This window comes from Pseudopodoces humilis, chromosome 2 (assembly GCF_049639895.1).
Source record: "Pseudopodoces humilis isolate 2021_Gansu_Grassland_sample_001 chromosome 2, ASM4963989v1, whole genome shotgun sequence".
Taxonomy (NCBI): domain Eukaryota; kingdom Metazoa; phylum Chordata; class Aves; order Passeriformes; family Paridae; genus Pseudopodoces; species Pseudopodoces humilis.
In genome coordinates, this window is record NC_142201.1 from 104171443 (window position 1) to 104194052 (window position 22610).

A 22610-nucleotide genomic window follows, 5' to 3' on the forward strand; every position below is an offset into this window, starting at 1 on the left:
TAGGATGCTGAATCCTGGTATCAAAAGTCAATAGCGTATTTTCTCTTAGTAGCTTTGCATTTACTTTAAAAGCTTCCCTTCACCTGGAAATAAGGCCTGTCCATATCTTCACAAAGTAGGTGTTCCCTGACACTAATGCAGTGACTGACACTACTGAAAGTAATAGTCCCATTCCCTTTGCAGCCAGGAGCTCCTAAATCTGCTTTTCATTATCAGTATAATGGGGTTGGATACATTTTTAAAAGGTGGTGCCTATTGATTACTTAATGGAAAAAGTTAGTATAGAGAAGTGCTGAAGCAGCCCTATTCACTGCTCTCCAGTGCAGCAAGACCATTATCTAGAACAGTGGAAATCATCCTGTAACCCTTATTAATATTTAATGAGGATGAAGCAACATTGAAGTACACTACCAAATAGCCCAAGGCTCCTGCACATGCTGAATATAAGGTTGTTTGGAGGGTCAAAAAAGAATAACTGATTTCCCTGTGCTCAAGCTGTTTATAGGTAAGACCAACACTAAACAATGTTTTCCCTCTTGTTCCTTTTAAACTATTTCCAGCACATCTGCACTTTAATATACACTTATTCCTACTAGACATATTGAAGTGTTGGAATGCAACAGAAAGGTCAGTGTATGTTTAGAGATTGCTGAGACAATTTTATACTTTCCCTTCCTGGTATTGCTGTGAATCCCAGGCTCCCTTCTCCCTCCCGCTCTGTGCTGCAGGGCACATTTGGCTGGGTTGACAAGCTAGTGAAAGGTGTTAATCCTGTCTAATAGAACCATAATCCTCTGGGCTGTGTTTTTATATCATACTGTTGAGCTAACCCCTTGTCACAGGATGTTCTTCATCTACTTCATAGCAAAGCTCTTTATGGGAATTTTAGATAAAATTAAATGTACAATTCAAATTGTCATTTTCAAGTTCACAATGTAAAACAAACAAATAAACCACAATGTTTAGACAACAGAGATTTTACAATCAGTTAAGAGGAGCGGTATGATTTTTGTCTTTTTTTTTTTTTTTTCCTCAGTGAGTAGTAAATGTCATTATAGTTGTCCAAAAATATTCACAAACATGGGTCATTTTCTTCAAATAACCTTTGGCTGTAAATATTTTCCAGTTTAGATGTGCCCAGAAATATAGGGAGGGTAAAAAAAGAGGATGTTATTATTCTTTTAAGCTACACTGCTTAGAATATGGACCCAAAATATGGGTAGACTTTTCTGTTCCATCTGACTCTGCTCAGGCTCCCACCGCTATGTCCACATTCATTTTCTGGGGGAGGTGGCAGAACTGGTTAATGAATAAGTTTGGGAAAACGGGGAAATGCATCAAGGAGGGATTTCTCCTTAACTTCTCTGGATGCAGGTCCATGCCAGCATCAAGTATGCCTGCAGTGTGAAGGCAGGCAAAGCTCCCAAACCAGTCCTTTGCTCCTCCACTTGTGTTGCCCAAAGGATATTCTACCTCTGTTGCTTCTGAGGCTGCCTCGTGACAATTCTTGTCTGGTGGAGAAGACTGGAACTCTGTAATAGGAAAGTTGGGAGCTCACAAGCCTTTTGAGGCTTGTGAAGTTCCTGGATTGACAGCAAAAGCAGGGAGCTGGAGATGCCAGGTGAAGAGTGCACAGTGGGTGCTTTAGAAACCTGGGGGAGATGAAAATATGACTCATGTGGCTGGGGGGGGGTGGGGAAGAAAGCAATGGAACAAGGAACTAGTTTGGCTGAAATCACATGGGCAAGGCAAAAGGATGAATAAGTACAGGAAAAGCTGTAGCCCAGATAGCCTGAAATCACTTATTAAATCAGACAGAATGTATTTAATTTGTGATTTGCTATTTTAGTTCAGTGTTTTTTTATCTCCAGAGGGGATTTTGAATACTCGAAAATAGTCTGCGATTATATTGCCTCATATATAATAGTGAACCCTCCTCAAGAACTCATAATTCATTAAAAACTTTCATTTAGTATGGAAGAAGGAAATACTCAAAAAACCCCAATTCATTCTAGATTTAGCTGTGAGTATTGGTGAAGACATAAAAACAAGCTCTTAAAGACGTTGTCGAGTGGATAGATGTCCAAATTCTCTTTCTAGGTCCACACTTAAAGGGACTCCTGACTTGTCATCAATGCCAATTTTATGCATTTTGCCAACATGGGTAGTGCAGTGTCAGGCAGCTCTGCCTGGGCATGTCTGACAGGTATTTCTGTAGGACCCCACTCCTCAAAATCTGCTGTGCCACTTCCCACCTTTCCATGTCATTTATCCACGTGCAGAAAGAGTAAAGACTAGAAGGAAGTCAGGGCAATCCATTCACTCTCTCTTAATGCACAGCTCAGGTAATGCGGCTTTGTTAAGCCAAATGAAGCTGTGGCATGGCAGAAAATTGTACCCATTTATGTTTAAAAAAACAGAATTTTTAATTTGGAAGAAAAGCATAAGGCTTATCTTGATGATTCTGTGACTCCCTCATGTGTGCATTTTGGACAAGATGTATTCATAATCCTCAGCAGTTTTTGCTCATTCCTGATGGGAAAGAACCTTAAATTGTCTCCCCAGCTGCAAAAATGCATTATATAAATTGACACAATTTACACCACCAAAACCAAATCTATTGCTTGTATCATATTTATGAAAACACCTTTTGTTACTTTGAAACTCATAAACAAGTCTTTTTTACCAGCAAATAATACATGGTTATTTACATACATAAGTAATGTGAAACAGATGTAGAAGAACTCATAATCATATCCATTACCTAATTAGTATTTGAAGCAGTATTGTTTCTCTTCCTTATTTTTCTACTTCTGCCTCTACAGTCACAATTTTTTTCCCCTACAGTCACCTCGTATTTTGTTTCTAGCTGGATGTAGCAGTTCATGGTCCACTGATATGGGAGGGATTTTTAACACCAACAGGTGGCTTGACAGTTTTATTTAAGTCTTTGCAACAGAACAAAGCAAAACAACACCAGTGAGTCAAGGTTTGTCTTCTCTTCTTTTACAGCGCACAAGCAGCTTTGGAAGCTTTGACCGTTTCAGGCATCACTCAATATCAAAGACAGATGATTCAGCTGAGGTCTGTAGAACACAAACCTTAAATTTCTGCAGTTCTTTTTCCCATGACAGTTATGCAAAACCATTGGGAAGCTATGGTGTAAATTTTACAGTGGTGAGAACTTTGCTTGAATAGCTGCATCAGTCTGAGTGATTGAGGCCTTGACAAAACAAACAAGAGAATCACACCTAAACTTTGGCACTTTGATGTGAAAATAGAAACAATACAAAAAAAAATTAAAAATTAAAAAGTGCACTTCACATTGATCCATGCCCAAAGTAACCAGCATTGTACAAGTAATTCACAGATGTCTCACTTTAGTTTTCAAGACCTCTGCAAAAATTCCCTCAATTCTGATTGATATTAGGGTCAATAAATAATGAGAAACAACTTTACCTACCATAAAATATATTTTCTTTCTGTCATTCATGCATAGAGTATTGTGCTGCAAACCTGTTTAGGTACACAGTTTCCAAGGAAAATGGCTATGACTGAATTTTGTCATGCTAACTCTGTTAGTGTCCTAAATATTTCCTGGTAATTCCTTATTCAGTATACTGCATTTTATTTTCGTGGTGAGTTATTGCTTACTTTTTGATTTCAAAACAGACACCTGAGCTGGAGACTATAAGTGACATTGGGGAAGCAATGCAAATCAAAGCAGCAAACAATGGAGGAAGTCTGAGTAAGAAGATGAGAGCCATTTCACTTACCATGAAGAAAAAGATGGGTAAAAAATACATCAAGGCACTGTCTGAGGAGATGGTAAATACAGCCTAAGAGCCTTGTGTTTGTTGGAAATACATTTGAAGTAAAAATATTATGTGCATTTTTTTCTGTTCATGATTCAACTGTCCTCAGTTGTGACAAATCATAAAACCAGGATAACAACACATACTGAATTAAGCCAACTTTTGGCATGTACCTTTTCTCTCATGTGAATTTTAGTGTACACACAAATCACATAGTAAGGGCCCAGGAGAGTCATAAGAGTTTCACATCATTTAATTTTGCTTTTTCATCAAGGAACATTTGTATGAGCATGTGTGTATGAGCACAAGAAAACCTCCTCATGTGGACACAGGGGAGTATTGGCTGCACCCCATCATCAGTCTGATGCTCAGTTTGTACAAAAAGCCTCATTAGAAGAATTCATCTCGCAATACAATAATTATTTCTGAAGCCCATTTTGTAAAGGTCAGCCAGCATCCTAGAGAATTCCAAGTCATATGCCTTATCTCCTTCTACCTTATCTAATCTTAGTGAAACTATCTTTATTAAACATAAAAAACATATCCTGCACATACTGAAAATCCTGTTTTCTCAGTACTTTGTGTCAGTAAGTTCCAAAATTTCAAAACATAAGGAAAAAAACTTGTCACACTTAACAATCCTAAAAAAATCTAGTTCTAGCTAGTCTGCATCCTATCTAACATGTCAAATGAGGAACCTCACAAATAAAAAGTAATTCTCACAGGATAGCCTTAAACAGATTTTGGAGGACTAGGACAAAGATCTGTATTTCATTAGTTTAGTTTTCTTTTTTTTTTTTTTTTTTAAATGCAATCCATGATCATTGTATTATATTTTTATATTTCCTTTCTGCACATTTAAAGCAGCAACTTCCATGACAGAAATTCAATGGATTATCTGGATGAACACACATGTAGCATGATCTTCATTCCTGCAGGAGATGATGACAATCAATATCAGCCTCCTGATTAATCTGTTATTCTGCTGGCTGGTGTAACAAGCACTGTTCTTGCTGAAAACCAGTGTAGTTCTTCATTTCAGTGTCTGATATGTATCTATATGGGTCTCTACTTCACACCTGCACTGTCACCTTTGCTTCATCATTTGACTGGTGAATAACTAATTTTTTTCCCAAATACAATGTGCTGAAAGAAGTTTCAGTTGCATCAGGATATCACATGCACTGGCAACATGATGAATTCTGCTGAAAAATCTCTCGCTTTGAAAGATCATCCCTATTTCATGTATCTGTTACATCCTCTCTAACTTAACTGTGACTGAAATATGGATCTTATTGTTTTGAGCAGGCTGGGATTCCTGAGGTGTGATTTAGTGGTATAAACTCAAGGGGACAATTTCATACACCATTAGACTTTGTGAGAGAAAGATGTACCTTTTAATTCTGAAATGCACTGGATTTTGAGGACAGGGTGAATGTTGGGCAGTGTGGTGAGCACGGTGCTAGAACACACCAGTGCCCTACGTGTGTGCAAGCTGTCCCCAGCCTGCCACCAAGTAACCACCATCTTCAGAAGCTCAGTGCAAAACACAGCTGTGTCAGCCAGCTCTTCACCACCTGCTTTCAGAACTGAGCTTTGTATTTCCCTCTCTGAGACAAGCAGACAAAATCTTATCAGGCTGCCTACAAATTTCCCATTACAAGCTTTCAGCTCTGCCATGGTGTATTGCAGTCTTCCTAGCTTAGCAATTTGAGCAGGGATGGGATGAAGTGAGTGGGACAGAAACAAGACAGGGAATTTCTCCAGGATCATAAAATACTAGGGGTGATGGTTGGGCATGGTTAGTACCAGGCAAAGTTCTAAAATGCCTACTCTCACAAAAGAGTTCTTAATAAACTGCAATGATGAGCTAATCTCCAATGATGCTTTAAAACAGACAAAAAATATTTCTCCAAAATACATTTCTTGGGGGTTAACATTTGATTTTTGTGTTAAAGAATGAAGAGGGGAAAGATGACAGTGATCCTGGTGGTGGAACACACACTGAGAAGGTCTCCCTAAAAACCAGTGACTCTTTGGAAAGTCTTTATAGTTTGAACAGTGGCCAGAGCTCATCAAGTAAGTACAAGACACCTATACTTCTTATTCACTGGATCAATATAGTTATTGCTTATGTCTGTGGAATCAGAGCTGGTGATCAAAAATGTGATGGTAGAGAGCTCTTCATTCTGGCAGACAAAAGTGTAATTTGGTTAAATGGGTAGCAGCTGGGGTAGGTAAACATCTATCCAGAAATAAGTTGAGTGTTTTTAAGAGTGGAAATGCTAACTGAAGAAAAAAAGAGGCATGAATTATAGGGCATATTGCTGGTATATATATATACCATAAATTTTTGTGGGGTTATCACTGCCGTGATGCTGGGTTTGCAATCACTGGGTGAAGCCACACAAGCATCCTCTCCTGGCAGACTGGCTGTGAGCTCATCCTTTGCCCTGGAGATGAGGCAGACAAAATCTCTCTGAGATGTGTGGGGTGTGGGTCTGGCCTGGCAGATTTGGGATATGATGCAGAGACACAGCCCACCTGAAAACCCTCCCCACCAGGGTAGTCTCAGTTGGAGAGCAGAGGATCTCTGATGAGAAATGTGCCTCCACCTCTCTCTGTGTGCTCTGCTGTGGATATTTGCTGGGTGCAGGTCACCGCTATCCCTGGTGACACTGCTGTGCCACCCTGCAGCCACTGCCTGAGCCCTGAGTGCAGACTGGAGCTGCAGTCCAGACCACTTGCACTTAGAGTTAATCTGGCCCTGGGATGGAACTGTGCACTTAAGCAATCACCTCGAACAAAACCCTTTTTATGATCATTTTCTGTGACGTGATTTGTGAAAATCGTATATAGGAGTTTACTTCCAACACACCGCTGCTCTTATCTAAAAACATATTTGGATGGGATACTGCAGAGCTTGCTCAAATTTGCTTGAATTACTCTGCTGATATTTTATTGCTCAGCTTGGATAAAATGACAGGCAGAAATGTTGATAAGATTAAAATTTTCCCTCTGCAATGCAGGTTCCTTTGATGTTTCAGCTAGCTCTGGAATGAAATAAAATAACTTCTACAGTACTTGTTTTCATTTCTCTGAATAAACAGGAGAAGTTCAGCAGAATTAATTCCCTAAATTGCACTTTTAGGGTACATTTTATTAATCTGCAGAGGTAATATTTCAAAAAGTCTGTAAATAAAATGTGTAGTCTATTAGTATCATCACCAGAAAAAGATTACTTTAGGGAAGATATTAATGAGAGATCTCCTACCCATTTTCTTCTGTCTCTTACAGCATGATTTTCATTGAATGTAGTTATCCTGGAACTTGTCAAACCCACACAGAATACCCTCTGTCTCTGTTTCTGTGGTTTGGAACTCTTTCCTTCGGGCTGCTTGCAGAGTTGCATGTCTGGGCATTTGGTGCAGGGGTGTCTCAAGCTGTCTCTCTCCCAGGTGGGGTGACCAGCTGCTCCGATGGCACGAGCAACAGGGACAGCCTGCGCTTTGACGACGAGGTCCCGTACAACGGGCCCTTCTGCGGCCGAGCCAAAGTCCACACCGACTTCACACCGAGTCCCTATGACACTGACTCGCTGAAAATCAAGGTAAGACAACCACCAGGATTCCTCCTTTCCCACTAACAATGCCTGGGGGACCAATTTTTAAGTGTAAATAATACATTTAATAATTAATTTGTAACTGCTTAAGCATGTGGAAATCTCTAAAAGCAAGGCTGATCTGGTTTCGCAATGCTTCTATAAGGGCTTAGTTCAGACAAGGCTGCAAAACCAAGCACTGCTAAAGGCTTTTTAAGGCACAGATTCCAGGTAAGAACTTCATCATGGTATCTCCCCACATACCCCAGCTTTCCTCAGAGTAAAATACATGCTACTTACCACATACGTGGTCTGGAGTAAGAAAGAGTAAAGTCTCATGGGATGTGAAGTTGTCTTCCAAGCTTTCCTAGTCACAACTAGGATATATCCAGAGCTCAGTGGCACCCATTGTCTTTAATAAAAACAGTTTTCCTTTCCATTAAACTTTTCTTTAAGCCAATGTTTGAACTGTGAATGTTCTTCAGCCCAGAGATGGCAAGGGGTATCTGGGACGTATGAGTGAAGAAGAGGAACAACAAAGAGGGGCCCAGTTGAACATTACTAAAAAACCCAGCCCTTCAGATTCTTTTCTTCTTCACAGCTTCTTCTTTTTTGCCAAATCCTGTATCTCACACAGAATCCCTCTCCTCCTCTCCTCCTCTCTACATGACAACTGTTGCTCTGCCTGTACTTGTATTCTTCAGCACTTGCCCTCCACTTCCACCCACATCTAGCTCATTTCTTTTAATACAGTTCAACAGTTTAAACTATTTAACTGATCATGAAATGGCAAATATCTGCTGGCTCATATAGGTTTCTTTTTTAATCACTAGGGTGTTGTATTTTGTAATTATAAACCAATACTTAGGGTTGAAATCCTAATTATTTATCACACAAAATTTCAGTATCTTGAATCTGAATTTAAAGTGCATCTGCAGCTTGGCTTGGAGCCACTGCCTAATCCTGACCTGCATCCACATCTGAAGCTCCTGAGCTTGCATGAGTTTGTAGAATAACGTGTGCTTATTATGTGACCTTTAAATAAATGTTTGTTTAGTTTCCATTTCAAATGTGCTCACAGCTCTGAGCCCCACGTTCTACATAAAGCAGGTCACCAGCAGGTCACCAGCTCACAGTCAATTTTGTACTTGGGTTTGTACCAAAACTAGGGTGACCACTTGACTCCCTGTTCCTTGACCAGACCAGAAAAGATGTAAGTCTTGGAACTGTGGACACATCTTAACAAACAGTTTAATTTCTAACTTTGTAACAGAATCCCAAATGAAGTTGGCATTTGTTGGATAATTCTTCAAAGGCTTTCAACATTTTTCTGTGATAGATGCCAAGAAGATAGGGCTCATTTTTTAGTAAGTTGTGGAGTAAGTTGTGTAGGGTGCATGACTTTGTGAGAGCCTTTTTACTGTTAGAATTACTCAGAACGGTCGTTTTCCTGAGCTGAGACCTTGGTTCCCACAGTGTTGCTGTGAAAACTTTTACCAAAAAGCCCTCTTGAAATAGCTGTGCTGTCACCCTTTTAAGCACTCATGTTTGATGAGTTAAATGTTCTTTATTATCTTTGAGAAATGTAGCTAGTGTTTTTTTACTGTAAAATAGGTAGGAGTCCACCTTTCACATAGATCAGCTATCTGTTTTTGAAGACACTTGAGAGGTTAGATAATAAGATTATTCTGTAAATGCTATGGCACATATTTTGAAAATAACCTTACAGTAATCCCTTGCTTTTTGCCAAAACTGTGCCCACTGCCCATGACAAAAGTTAATTGCTGATGTAACCCTATCCCTTTTCAGGGACCAAGTGGAGCACAAAAATAGTGAGAGGGGCTGCTTATGCTCACCTCTCCTTCAGAAAGGTTTGGAGATAAGGACTAGCTCCACTTTCTGTAATTATTTTCCTGGGATTTTATAAAAGCAAAGACACTAAATCTAGGTAATTAAAAAAAGTTACTTTGCACTGACTAGAGCTGGTTTTTGTCTATAGAGGAAAAGCTACATAAAACAAACCAGAGGTGTAAGCAGTGGTGTGCTTTTTTTATTGTTCTAGAAAGGAGACATCATAGATATCATCTGCAAAACTCCCATGGGCATATGGACAGGCATGCTGAACAACAAAGTAGGAAATTTCAAGTTCATTTACGTGGATATTATCTTGGAAGAAGAAGCTGCACCCAGAAAGATAAACCCACACAGAGGAAAGAAAAGAACCAAGCCTAAAACATTGCAAGAGCTCCTGGAATGTGTCCACCTGCAGGTCAGCCAAGGCATTTCCCAGCTCTGTTTGAAGTGTTCCCTTTCTGTGCACTTGGGTTTGAATGTCATTTACAGGCAGGAGGAGAAAGGCAGGTTTCAGCAGTTTTGATGTCAGCAAAGCAAAGCAAAGCAACCTCGTGTCTTTCATCTATGAAAGATGCCAAGATGATTTTTTGCCTTTTCTTTTATATGCATTTTATATAACTTCTATGTATCCTCAGTACTCTTGGCATGCATACTGTAACTCCTTAAGTCTGATAACTTAGCTTAGTATTCTGTCAGGCCAGGAGACCAAACATCCTAAAGGCCTTGTAATAGGAGGCTGGAAAGCTCTGTCTTGGGAAACCAAGGTTCTCTCCAGAACATATCCTGTGAACTGGAGATTTGGACCATCCAGGGGGAAATTCCATGGATGGGGGAGTATCACACCATTCATCCAGGCCTCCCATTGGGGTATCCTTGTCACATATGCTAATTTGTAAGGTCTATAAATTACATAGGCAATCTATCGTGTGTGCATTGCGGTGCATTCCACCTTGGCCAAGTGAGGCACCAATAAGGATTCTTATTAAAATACTGAGGTTAAAAAACCCTAATCCCTTAACCATATCTGACCCTCAATTTTTAAAACCAGGAAAGGCATCATGAGTGGTTTATAGAACTGCATTTCACCTCATCATGTGGCTGGGCTAGGAGACTCTGGTCAGAGAGGGACGCTGGAGACTTGTCAGGTCAGCCTGACTGCAGTTGTGTGCCTAAGTATAGCAGATGTGTGGCTGTGGACATCTCAGGGACAGGCCTGCAGTCTGACTCCAGTGCCAAAACTGAGAATTTGTGTTTCCAATTTCTTGTAATCTTTAGGGAGCAATAGTGTTTTTGCACTATGCTCATGTTGCGCCTCTCCCCCTCTCTGCAACCCTAGATCTTGACTGAGTGTCAAAGTGTAATGAGGTCATGATTTACAAGTAACATTTTTAATAAGGGTAATTGCTTTGCTGCTGATGCAAACACTCCTTTCCCTGGAGCATGCACAGAGTTTTGTACTGAGTTGACACACAGCTCAAGGGGGACCTTGTGTGACACAGCAGGGACAAGGGCACCCTCTGCTTCTCCCCTTATCGAGGGTTCCTCCTGTGAAAAGGCAGAGCACTCCTTTCCCCAGAGCCCTCCTGGGCTCAGTGTGGGAGACACTCATGGAGTGACCCACAACAGTCCAGACACTCAGCAGATTAAATAATTCTGACAGAGCTCTGCCCTGGTCCTGTGTGCTGCTGACTGTGCTGTGGAGTTCAGGCACAGATGCTGGCATGGCCAGGAGGATTCCCAGGCATCTCTGCCTCTGTTCCCTCCTGCTTTCCACCTCTGGCAAAGGTCAGGCAACTGGACTGGAGAATGGAGCTCATTTCGTCTTGGCCAAAAAGTGAGATAGTACCTATTCCTCTACTAAACACAGAGCTTGTTTCCATGAGAGAATTTGCTTGTTTCCTTTCATAGGAATATGCCTCAACCCTCCTGCTGAATGGCTATGAAACCCTAGAGGACTTAAAGGATCTACAGGAAAGCCACCTTACTGAACTAAATATTTCAAACCCAGAAGACAGGGCAAGATTGTTAGCAGCAATTGAAAATCTCCAGGACTATGACAGTAAGTGTTTAAGATTTGTTAAGAATATATGCACTAGTATCTTAAGCAAAAGAGAGCTTAGTTCAAACTGCTCCAGTAAAGAATTTTCTTTAATTTTTTGAACAGCATTCTTCAGGTAATTACAAACTTTTTCTTCCCTTGCTTCATCACACTTAAGTCCTTATCCAAATTAGCTTCTTTTGTAGGAAAGCATTTTAAAAAATATATGTATACGCTAATAGCTGGTTTGCATTCTTCTCTCAAAATTAATCTAACTTGTGCTTCTGGTGAGCTCCCAACATTTGAACCTATGGGGTATGTATATGCACATGTATTGATCACCATTTTGTTTTCTTCACTTGTTCCTTTCATGGGGAGTAGAAAAGCTAGGATCCAGAACAGGAAAAAACATTTCTCATGGTATTTCCAGTCTGACTTTGAATTGTATATAATTTATGTCAATTTTGCAGAAACTACAGCCTAACATCTACTTAATTAGACATGAAAACAGGAGGTGTTTTCTTCTTCTTTAATATTTGTGCATACTCCCCCTGTGCTGAGCAGTCATGTCATCGAATGTGCACTTCCAATTGAGAAGCATAGGAAAGAGAGAGAAGGATAAACAATGTCTTCCTGGGATAGTTTAATATCAATTTTTGTCAGCATCCACTTATTATCTCCTCAGTACATAGGCAGCTTTCCTTTTTTTTTTTTTGCTGAATGTTTGGGCTTTTTTTGGAACCCTATTTGTACATTAAGTTGTTCTTATTTAGCTTCCAGAGAAAGGCTCTTGCAAACATATTAGAGTGGCATTAGAAAGGTTTTCTTTGCCCTCCAGGTTTAGAAGTTCTTTCTGGTCTATAGCTCTGTGAGATGACAGGTTTGAAAAGAACTCTTGAAGGGCTGTCTATGTAGAAGCAACGATTGAGAGAGTAAATCCAGAAAAAAAATGGTTGCATTTTGCAGTTTTATCACAGGGATCTGCCAGAAAGTCACCTGAAAATGTATATACTGAGTATAGTCTGTTTTTTTGGGAACCAGCCTTGCTACACTTTCTGCACTTTTTATTGTGAATGTTTTTCCATATTTAACACCAGAAAAATAGTAAAGAAAAATGTTAGATTGTAATTTTCAGTTCTGCATCAGTGTGAAAGCCAAACTGAAACATAATGGTTTGTAACAGACCACACGAGTGCCAAACTACTCCGTAGTGGTGAGAGTGTGGTTTGCTATTTATATTTGCTGGGTAACAAAAAAGCACAGCAAGCAGCTTTTGATACTGGTGTCTTAACACTTAATGATCTACATTGCACCTGTGCAAGAACCAAGCTTGGCAAGGTCCTTACATGTTCCATATACTGAAAATGAATACATTCACCTTTTTTGTCCAAATTGAGTTCTTCCTACATTGGCAGCATAGGATTAAGTCACTTTTCCAGGTGAAACAATATCCCTGATGTTATCTGCATGGTAGTCTAATAGTTCAAATTCTTGTAACAGCTCTGGGAATAAAAACATTAAATCTTATAAAGTGGTCCATCTTTCAGAATCAGTGGCGACACTGTAGTCTTATTTCAAGAGACTAAATGAATATTTGTTTCACATGCACTTAAGACAGGTGTAGCAAATCTTTCCAGTATTCAAATGCAATAAAATAATTTTCCCAGAATTTATGAATGCTCACAGGGACCAAAACCAAAACATCTTTTTGTGTCATGCCAGCTATAAGCATTCATTTAAGTGTAGTTAACTTCTGTAAGACTTATGTGTATTTTAAGGTAAGCCATGAGTAAATATTGTCCTAGTTTGATTCTTGAATCCTTGCCTTGCCTGGTTTCAAAGGGATCAGAGCATTTGTCACGTGACTGGTGGGAACAGAACTGAACAACCTGTTCCAGAAAGGAGGATACTAAAGACCAAAATGGATAGAAGCTATCTGTTAAGTTGTTATAACAAAAGACAGGGCGTCAAGATGATCTTGGGGATAAGCTCCACATGAGTCTGACATTGTACAAATCATTTGACCTCTTTGTCCTTCTGTCAATCAGATTAGAAAATTGGGTTGAAAGAGCTGGGTGCTACTGAGAAAGTGAATTCTGCATCTGGACTGAACTTTCCTGGGTCAATATATTTTTTTTCCTAAATGGGCATGGCTCAGTCCAGCATAAATGATTTTTTAATTAAAATTGATTTTGTGCATTGCTTAGAAGTGAACTGCATAATTACCCACAGCTACAATGTAACCTGTTTACTGGCCAAGAGAATTCTAGATAGAATTTCAGCACTTTCCAGGTAAAAAGTTCGCTTTTTAAAAGTAAGCTTTATTAAAAAATAAGCTAAGGCCATAGACTGTATTTAGTGTTCTAGGCCCATCTTTCTCACAGAGCTTGGAAGACTTCCATGTCTCTGCATTCCATTCATGCTTCCATGAAGCACGTGTTTGATTAATGGATGGGGAGTCAGGTGTGGCCCAGAGTTGAAATACAAGGGTTTCTGAGTTTTGGTGACACTGCTGTTACTCAGACAGCCAAGTGTGCTGGAACCTAGCTTCATTTTACTAGATCCTCCTATAAATGCAGTAAAACAACATTTCATATTTCTTTAATGTGCAATCTGATCCTGTGAGATGTCCAGAGGTTTTTACAAGGCTTTTAATTTCTTTGTCATTCCTTGGCTTTTTCTTGACATTTATTGTATGTTATACTAAGTAATATCTTCATGACACATACTTGTGCTGTATAATTCATTTTGCAGAATAAACATTTATTGAGTTTTCTAACCAAAGGACCTGCAGCAGTCGTTTCCACATTATATGCTACTTAAAGCCATGCAAAACATAGGATTTTTGGCAGTGATTTCTTTAATCTTACATTTGATTTAGACCTGAATGAATTTGAAAGAATAAATTTTACCCATCTTATACCATGAATTTAAAAATGTAAGTTTTATTTAGCAAATGCTACCACAGAGAGTTTTTTAAGCATATTTTTCTTCCTATTACTATACTATCTTCTTTCTCCCTTTTCTTGGGAGTCCAGGCCCAAACTCATCATCTTCAAGTACTTCATGTAGCAAGGCTATCCTAAAACTGAAAGGATTTGTAAGCTCCTCATGACCTTCTCCCCCTCCTCAGACATCATTTTATATTTTCTATAAGTTGGTCAGACCTATATATTTGGGGCAAAAGTCTTGGTTTCCATGAATTCATGGCTGTGAGGAAAAAAAAAAAGAAAAAAAGGTTTTTCATAAAGTATTTCTTAATAGCTTTCCATTCTTCTCACAGATGGCTCCTAGACAGGAGATGGATGTCTGTGCTTTTGTAGGATGCTATTTTTAAAGTGAAGGAGTTGCTGGATGGTTAATGAATAAAGTAATAAAAGAAGTTTGGAACTTCCCTTGACCACTTCCCAGGACACACATTTGTGTGTGTGCAAGATAGGCTTGATTCTCTTCTCTCATAGATGATTTAAATCAAGAGGTTCATCCCTGAAATCCACTGGGTTACACTAGTCCAAAGCTATTCTGAGCTAAAGAAAAAATAGACTTCATTGGATATATGCATGCAGTTAATTTTATGGAAAAATCCCAAAAGGTGAATGTGTGCAATCTGGGGGATAATATTTTACACTTATCTCCCCAAATCAATTTCCTTAGCTTACTTTTCATATTTAAGTGCAGATCATAATTTAAATTCCACTATTAATACCAAATAATGTTTATTCTTTATTTATTATTGGACAGCAAGGTAGGGGATAGATAAAGATATGACTTTCAGTTCTCAGATACATTCCTTACGTGAGAACCAGGCATCAAGAATTCCATTTTACACTGGGCAGTCCCTTTCAATACATGGCATCACACAGTATCTTGTCAGTCAAATAGTGCTCAAAGACAATCTCCCCTTCTGTATTGTGGTACAACTCATTGGCCTGAACATAATATTGCCAGATTTCCCAAGGAAGCTCGTCCTTGCATGTGCATTAGTATTTTTCACCTTTCCTTTTTTTTAGGCACATCTGTTTCCTTGCAGATTTTAGATTAAAAAAGAAGCTTCTCATTCCTGTTTTCACCACAGGTTCTCACATCTGTTCAATAACTTTTCACTCCAACAAAAGCTATGCCACTGATTTCAGTGAATGCTGTATTTTAAGTTGCATATCTGTAAACATCCACAAAATATTTAGTCATTTGAATACCCAAAGTATTGCACAAACCAGTTCATGTTCTCTGCATCCTTTCCAAGAATTACTGCCCTTTACTGCTCCAAGATGATCCTTTGAGACTGATGCTTTGTGAGTTCTCATTTCATTTTCACACTTAGATGGTCTAACTGGTACAGGTGATACGTGGCCTGTGTACCTTCAAAGGAGGTCTGGTTTCATTCTCAGAAACTCACTTTGTTCAGTGGGGTCCAGTGTCAGGGAAAGGAGCAATGGCCATAAACTAAAACACAACAAGTTTCATCTCAGCATGAAGAACTTCTTTACACTAAGGGAGGCAGAGCACTGGAACAGCTGCTCACTTTCCAGAGACATTCCAAACCCACCTGGTGACATTCCTGTGTCACCTGCTCCAGGGGTTGGACCAGATGATCTCCAGAGGTCTGTGCCAAGTGCCCTGTGATTCTCTGATTCTGAGTCTTTAGTTATTGAAAGGTGCTGCTCAGTCCAGCACCACAGCACGTCCCAGGAGGGCAGGCGAGTGACTCAGCCCAAAGCATGGTACTCCTAGCCCAGTTCTTCAGGAGAAAGCTCACAAAGGCAAACTCTCAGAGAGCACGCTCATGAAGTTTGGTTTGCTCCTGAATGACCTTCTTTCTGTCCAAGACAAAATGCAAGCTTCCTGCCACTCATCTGGTTTACAGGAGTCAGAGTGACCTCTGTGCATTCTTGAGTTGAATTCCCTTAAACCCAAGATTAAAGTGCTTCCCTAATCAGGACTTTAACCTCATTAGAAAGGGGAAAATCGCTGCTGAAGGAAAAAAGAAATCTATCCTTGCATGTGTCGTGCAGATCTAAGTCATTGAATAACAAAACCTCATTTTAAAGGTCTAAATAGTGAGGAAGATAAGGGATGCATCACACATCTCTTACCAAGGCTAAAGGCCTCACATTTTTTTCAGAAGTCTGAATATAATCCTACTGTCTAAAGGAGTACTGGAATATATGTGTCAAAATGATGCATATCTTGGGCTCTTCTGGCCATATCATAGACAACAGTGACTGAGAGCCATTTATCTTATGTGAAACTGCTTTACTGTAGAAAAATGATAGGACTTCCATTTGTTGATAAGATAGTTATTTCTGATGATTCCGCAACATCTAAAGGCAGTTTAATTTTATCAATTCCTGTTTTCTGTGCAGTGTGGCTTTCTTCTGATGTCCAAAAGATTAAGGCAGCAAACCTACCTTTCCTAATGTAGAACTTGAGCATGTACATATTAGAAAAAGGACTTGAGTAGAAAGGAATAGAAGAGCCAAAAGTGTAAAAAGAATAAAAAGAAAAAGAGCAAAAGTTGCTTTGCTCTTCTCATGAAGCAACTTCTAAAATTGCATGCTATGTATTTTTATGATACTCAGCATCCTGTTCACGTGGTTTAGTAGTTACTGCAGAATATTTAAAACTGATTTAAAGAGAAAAAAGAGGCACCAAAGTTTGCTTTCAGTCTTGTCTACATAAAAATGGAGATGGAGGGGTATTCTTCCAACTTTTTCTGATTAGAATGAACAAAAAAAAGTAACATTTTTATTGTCTCAAACACCTGAATATTTTCAGTTTTCAGTTTTTCATGTAAGAAAATTCAACTAGATTTACAGGAAATTTACATATAAGTATATCTTCTAAACAGAAGATTCTCATTTTCCTAATTGACCTAGATTCAGATTTAAAAAAATAATAAAAAAAAAATAAATAATAAAAAAAAGAATCTCAGTTCCAGGCTTGTCTGTGCATTTTTCCCTGAAACACACTAGGGAGACATTGATTTAAAAAAACCAATAAATTAGGATCTGTTGTTCACATAGGAACTGCTCGGATTACCTAGACAAGCAGTTACAAGGCACTAATACAGTGACTGAGACCGCATTTTCCTTTTAATCCAATGGTTACTCGGTCTTCTTTCCATTGTAAAACAAACAAAGTGGATGGAAGCTCCTCTCTGACCTTGAAAATGTAAACAGGATTAACACTTTTTAGGTCAGTGCTTGCCAGGGCAGCAGATGATGCTGGAGAGCAGATGAAAGGGCAGCAAGCAGCATTAGGCAGCCAAGGGGATTAGGAGGGAGGCAGCAGGGCAGGAGGGCTCCGAGAGCTGCACAAGACTTGGTTCCCTTTGCCTGGTGGGAGGGTGCTGCAAGGAGCTGAAGATGCTCAGGACTGCTGGGGCATCACTCTCGTTTGTGCTGAACTCCTTCTGTGGCTGCCAACAGCAGCAGGAGTGCCTTCACCGGTGTGATGTCTTTGTGATTCCTTCCTGACTTCAGCCAGAAATCAATTGGGCCCTACCTGATCAAATATTTTCCCTGCAAAGAGAGAGATAACATTTGACATGACAAACTGTGTCCTGTAAAGTGAGAAGGAGATCAAACAGTTACAGATCTCAATTAAATCTGCTTTGACGTGTACTCTTTCATGCAAGTGCAATTAACCATTAATTTATTTGGGAACAAGGTGGAACTTTTATTCCTTGGAAAATATTTAAAGTAATTTTTTTTTTTGTTATTACTATTCTAAATACATATGGTTATGCCTATACCCTCAAGACTTCATTGAAAAAATAACTAAGCTGAGTCTGGATTCTTTAAAAAATCAACTTAGTTTTTCAATTTATTAGGCAATTGGAAGCTAGAAGATATTAAGCAGATTCCATCAGGCCAAACAAATTTCCATCAGTTCCTCAAAATGTTTCTCAGTAGCTCAAAATGCTTTGTGAAATAAGCTCATTGAAATCTCACACAATGAAAGAGTTCTCCAAAGAAACTCTCCCGCTGTTCCATTTCACTCTAAAAGAGTGAAAAAAATCAGTCTTACATTTCTAATTTATTTTGTGTTATTCAATACAAGATAGGAAAAAAAATCAAATTTAAAGTCTTTCCCATTTTACCAAATGTTATAATTTCCAACAATTGAAATAAAAGTCAGTATGGGTGTTCTTTGTGGAAATTTTAAAATTCAAGGAACTAAAATAGATTTAGATTTTGAGACAGCATTTAATCCTTCATATCTTTGAACTTCCATTCTGCCTGAACTTGAATTCAGACAGTTTAGATATGACTAAAGATCCAGAACTGACTGTTTAACCAAGAAGTAACAAATCAAGTGGCAGAAGGGAACTTTCTTTGCAAAAGCAAAAAGGTACTGAAGGGCTAAAAGTCTGGAGCAAAACCATCTGTTTCCTCTGAGATGTGTTCCCTACACTTTGTTCAGAAAGGCAGATACAGTTTGATGTAAATCTACAGCTACAGGAGGTTGATAACAGCACAAGGAAAAAAATAGGAAATGGAAAGATTTATATTTTATGGCTTATTTTCTTAAGAAATTTACTGTGAGTAAATTTCTGTGCTTCACAAGCAGAGAACAGGGAGAGGAAATTTTAAACCAGTACATGTAAGAGCCATTATATTCATGCATGTCCTCTCTTGTTGAGCTTCTCTTGAGAGATCTGTTGATACTGGCACTGATTTCCAGATTTTTGAATTTGAGCAGATTAGTCATACAGCAGCTTAAACAGGGGAAAATTATTTGCAAGATAATTTGCTTCTACTTAGTTTTGGAACAGTGTTCAAAAACCATGCAGCAGAAATCAAGCATCTTAGCTTCCTCTGAGGTTTCTGTGTTTTGGAAAATAACTTTCTGGATATCAAGCTAAGCTTAGGAAGTTTCCATCAGCCACCCACTCCTGCAGAAAAGCTGGGGGCTTTAGAAAAGCTGGTTACCACGTCTTTGTGCCGAGAGCTTCAGAAGGCCAGCACATTCTGTCTCCCTGCAGAGAGCACATCAGGTGCTGGGGGTTGCACTCAGGAGACAGTGTGTGTTAGACAGTGCAGTGTGTTAGAAAACAAGTGGGCTCTGTGGTTAATTCAGTATCTCGCTCTGGGATACGTGAGCAGGGGAAGGGGAAAGGTTCCATCCCTGCTGTGGCCTCGGTGACCACGCACTGTGCACAGCCTGAAGGGCCTCAGCGTAAAGCATCACGCCAAAGCCTCCAGCATTCATCTCTGAGAAACATCCAGAAGGAAAAAGACCAACCTCAATGTCAACTCAGATGTTGTTACACTTGTGTAATCATACTTTTAATTCTCTGATGCTGAGGGTTCTGTTTCTGATGAACAAAACATATTGATGTAGTCATGTGTAGATTACCAGCTCTGTTTCCAAAGTTCTTCAAGATCAGCCATGCTGCTATCTCAGCTCTTTCCCAAGATACTTGCATTGACATTTTTTTCTTTCTTTTTGTTTCTTTCTAGTTGAAGAACAGCAGAAATGTGAGGGTGATCAGGAGACGCAGAACTTAAGCCTTCACCAGAGTTTTGACAAATCACAGTTAAATGACTGTCCAAGAGATTCTGGCTGTTACATCTCATCAGAAAATTCAGATAATGGTAAAGAAGAAGCAGACCCAGAAGCCCTGTCTGACATGGTGCAGTCAATAACAATCAGTGAGTCAAACTGATTCGGTCCTGCTGCTTTTCTGCAGGTTTTCAGAAAAGACAATCACATTTGTCAGCATGATGGCACAGAAGCAGAACAAAATATTCTCAACACTGAAAATCTACTTTTTTCTGATTCATGATGCTCTAAACTGTTCCATATGTGGACACTTGATAGCTAAATGTTAGTTGATAATAAGAATTGCTCGTGTTTTGCTTTTCAATAAATCCACAGGTATTTCCCTGAAAAAGTTTATACTAAAGTATTTATAAATATTTGTACAGTGAATGCATTTTCTATAATAGTAGAGAATTTGTTTTGGTATTGGTTCATGATCTGGAGATGTTCATTTCTGGAACTGTCTAAAATGTAAATATTGTACATATTTATTTTAAAAACATATGGATTAATCACAATCTCTATTTTCAGCTGTGTTTTGCTGATTTGTGTACAGAATGTATTTTCATTGATATAGCATCGTAATAAAAATGTGGGTACAGTCAAACCCTACTTTGAAAAGTACCAAGCCAATTCTCACTAATATTAAAGTTGTTTCTCACCACTTTTCTCCAAGATGAGCTGTAAAGTAGACTATCATTTCCTGTACTTTTTCCTGGAGGCATAAAAGAACTGTAGGGTAAATCTGAATTCAGCTCTCTGTGGTCCTTATCTTGTGGAAGAACAGAGCCATCTGAATGGCTCATGCAGTGGCAATTTTTTTATGGTTCTTTTCACACATGTTCTCATTTGTCCCAAGCATTATACAGAGAATTCAAACTTGGAAAAAAAAAAATAAATAAATCAGGATCAGTGCTATGCTTTTATGATAATGTTTTGTGAAGATGTGGCCATTTGTATGTGGTGTGAAGTTTGTTAATAGAGTATTTGTTTGTATACAGAACTCCGGAGATAACATGGGTATTGTACATGACTGTCTTTCATATGAGATTTTATTGTCTTTTCCCAGTATATTTCACACTGGAATACACATTTTAACTGCCTGTCTTCTTTTAGAGTTCTTCCTTCAATAATAAACAGAATCATGTGTTTAAGCCCTTTAAAAATACTTGATTTTTAATGTGGTTATTACATTTCAAAGACTGTTCTCTTCTAAGACTAACACAGCAAACAGTAATTCCACTGAGCATTTTTAGCATGCATAAGGATCTGTGTATCAAATAAATAGACTTTTTGCTCAGTCATTAGTCACAGCATTTTCATAATTTGAGGCATTTTGCATTTATGTTAAAAAGTTTCCACATATTGCTGACAACTTGAAAGAAAATCAACTTCAGAAGAGATGAAACACAAAAAGTTCCACCCCAAAAAGGAGTATTTCTGAAGAAGCTATAAACAAATGGAAAGCTTTTCTCCCTTTCTTTTTCTTTTCCCCACTGTGTTTTCTGTACTTTTCATGACTTCTCGAAAGACTATGGCTGTCAGACTCCTAATACACAAGTATGCTTTGAAGGCTGTAGTATAAAAATTGTATATTTTGAAAATTGCATCAACAAGATTTCAAAGATTTGGAGTAAATAGACTCTGTTTAGAAAAAAATACACCAGAAAGGGGGCTACTATGATTTGTTTCCGGTTTTAACTTTTCATAACAGCAACTAATGTCAGCATTTAGCAGCAATGACTCCGTACTGCCAGGTGTGGTGGGGATGCAGAACCCTTGGTGGGATGAAGGATGTGAGAGCTTGTATCAAGCAGCTGTATTTGTTTCTTAATGCTTTTCCAGCCAGTGGTGTATCGTGACATGCAGTACTGACATCACTTAATATGACTTAACTTCTGAAATAATGGGTTTGAATTGGCTTCTATCATCTCCTCAGGTTAGAAAAGGACTAAATTCAGCTTAAATTCCTCTCAGATGGGCTTATCTTCTGGCTTTTGTGGCAGAGGCACTTAGTCTTCAGGTTCTGAAGACATCTGAAAAATTGCTGAACCTGTGAAAATATGTTGAGGTGAGCTTAAATGTGATTGTGACTGTCAAGAAGCAGCTGAGTTAGCTGGGTCAAGGACTAACAACCACAGAGACCAGAGCTGTGCCCTGATATAAATACTCTGAGAAATGTTAATTTGCACAGGTTTGCAAATGAAAATAGGCCTCCCTAGCCAGTGGCAGTGACATAGGCAAATCTTTCAACAGAGCAAAACACCCAAGAGCTGCTATATTTTATAGGAATTAAACTCTGCCTATTGGGCTGATGGCAAGGGGATACAGGTGTAAGGTTAAGTAGTTGGAAACAAAGGGCATGAGCTGTAACCACTCTGATGTCTAAGCAGTAAGGCTTCGTCCAAAGGGCTTCTTATTTAGAAAAATATACCAACTGAAAGCTTGTTTGACACTTTTATAGCTTCCTGTGATGGCAGAGCAGATTAGATCTCAAACTGAGACACTTCCGCTCTCTCACACCATTCTGAGAAAAAGAATGAGGAAATTTTGGGCCACAAAGGAAAAAAAAAAAAAAGTGTTTCCTACAAGAGGCAGACCCAACTTGCTTTCCTCCCTTGGTGGTCTCGTTAATCACACTGATCATGGATTAAACTGTTTGGAATAGCAGAAGCATTTCTCCAATTGGTTTAAGTGCTGGGTAATCTGAACAAAAGGTTGTTTTTGGAACTCTTGGATAAAGTCTGGTGGAGAT

General features: G+C 38.9%; 1 protein-coding gene across 3 annotated transcripts in view; it reads left to right on the top strand.

Annotated features, from left to right (window-relative positions):
- SAMSN1 (SAM domain, SH3 domain and nuclear localization signals 1) overlaps positions 1–20767 on the top strand; it is an 82207-nt gene extending 61440 nt beyond the window's left edge. For all 3 annotated transcript variants that reach the window (XM_014253508.2, XM_014253509.2, XM_014253511.2), the window contains 7 exons: positions 3013–3084; positions 3673–3828; positions 5774–5894; positions 7274–7425; positions 9479–9685; positions 11179–11329; positions 19774–20767. In XM_014253508.2, the coding sequence (XP_014108983.2) occupies positions 3013–3084; positions 3673–3828; positions 5774–5894; positions 7274–7425; positions 9479–9685; positions 11179–11329; positions 19774–19979 (1065 nt within the window). In that variant the 3' untranslated portion in view covers positions 19980–20767. The remainder of the gene's footprint in view (positions 1–3012; positions 3085–3672; positions 3829–5773; positions 5895–7273; positions 7426–9478; positions 9686–11178; positions 11330–19773) is intronic.
- Positions 20768–22610: the final 1843 nt, after the last annotated feature.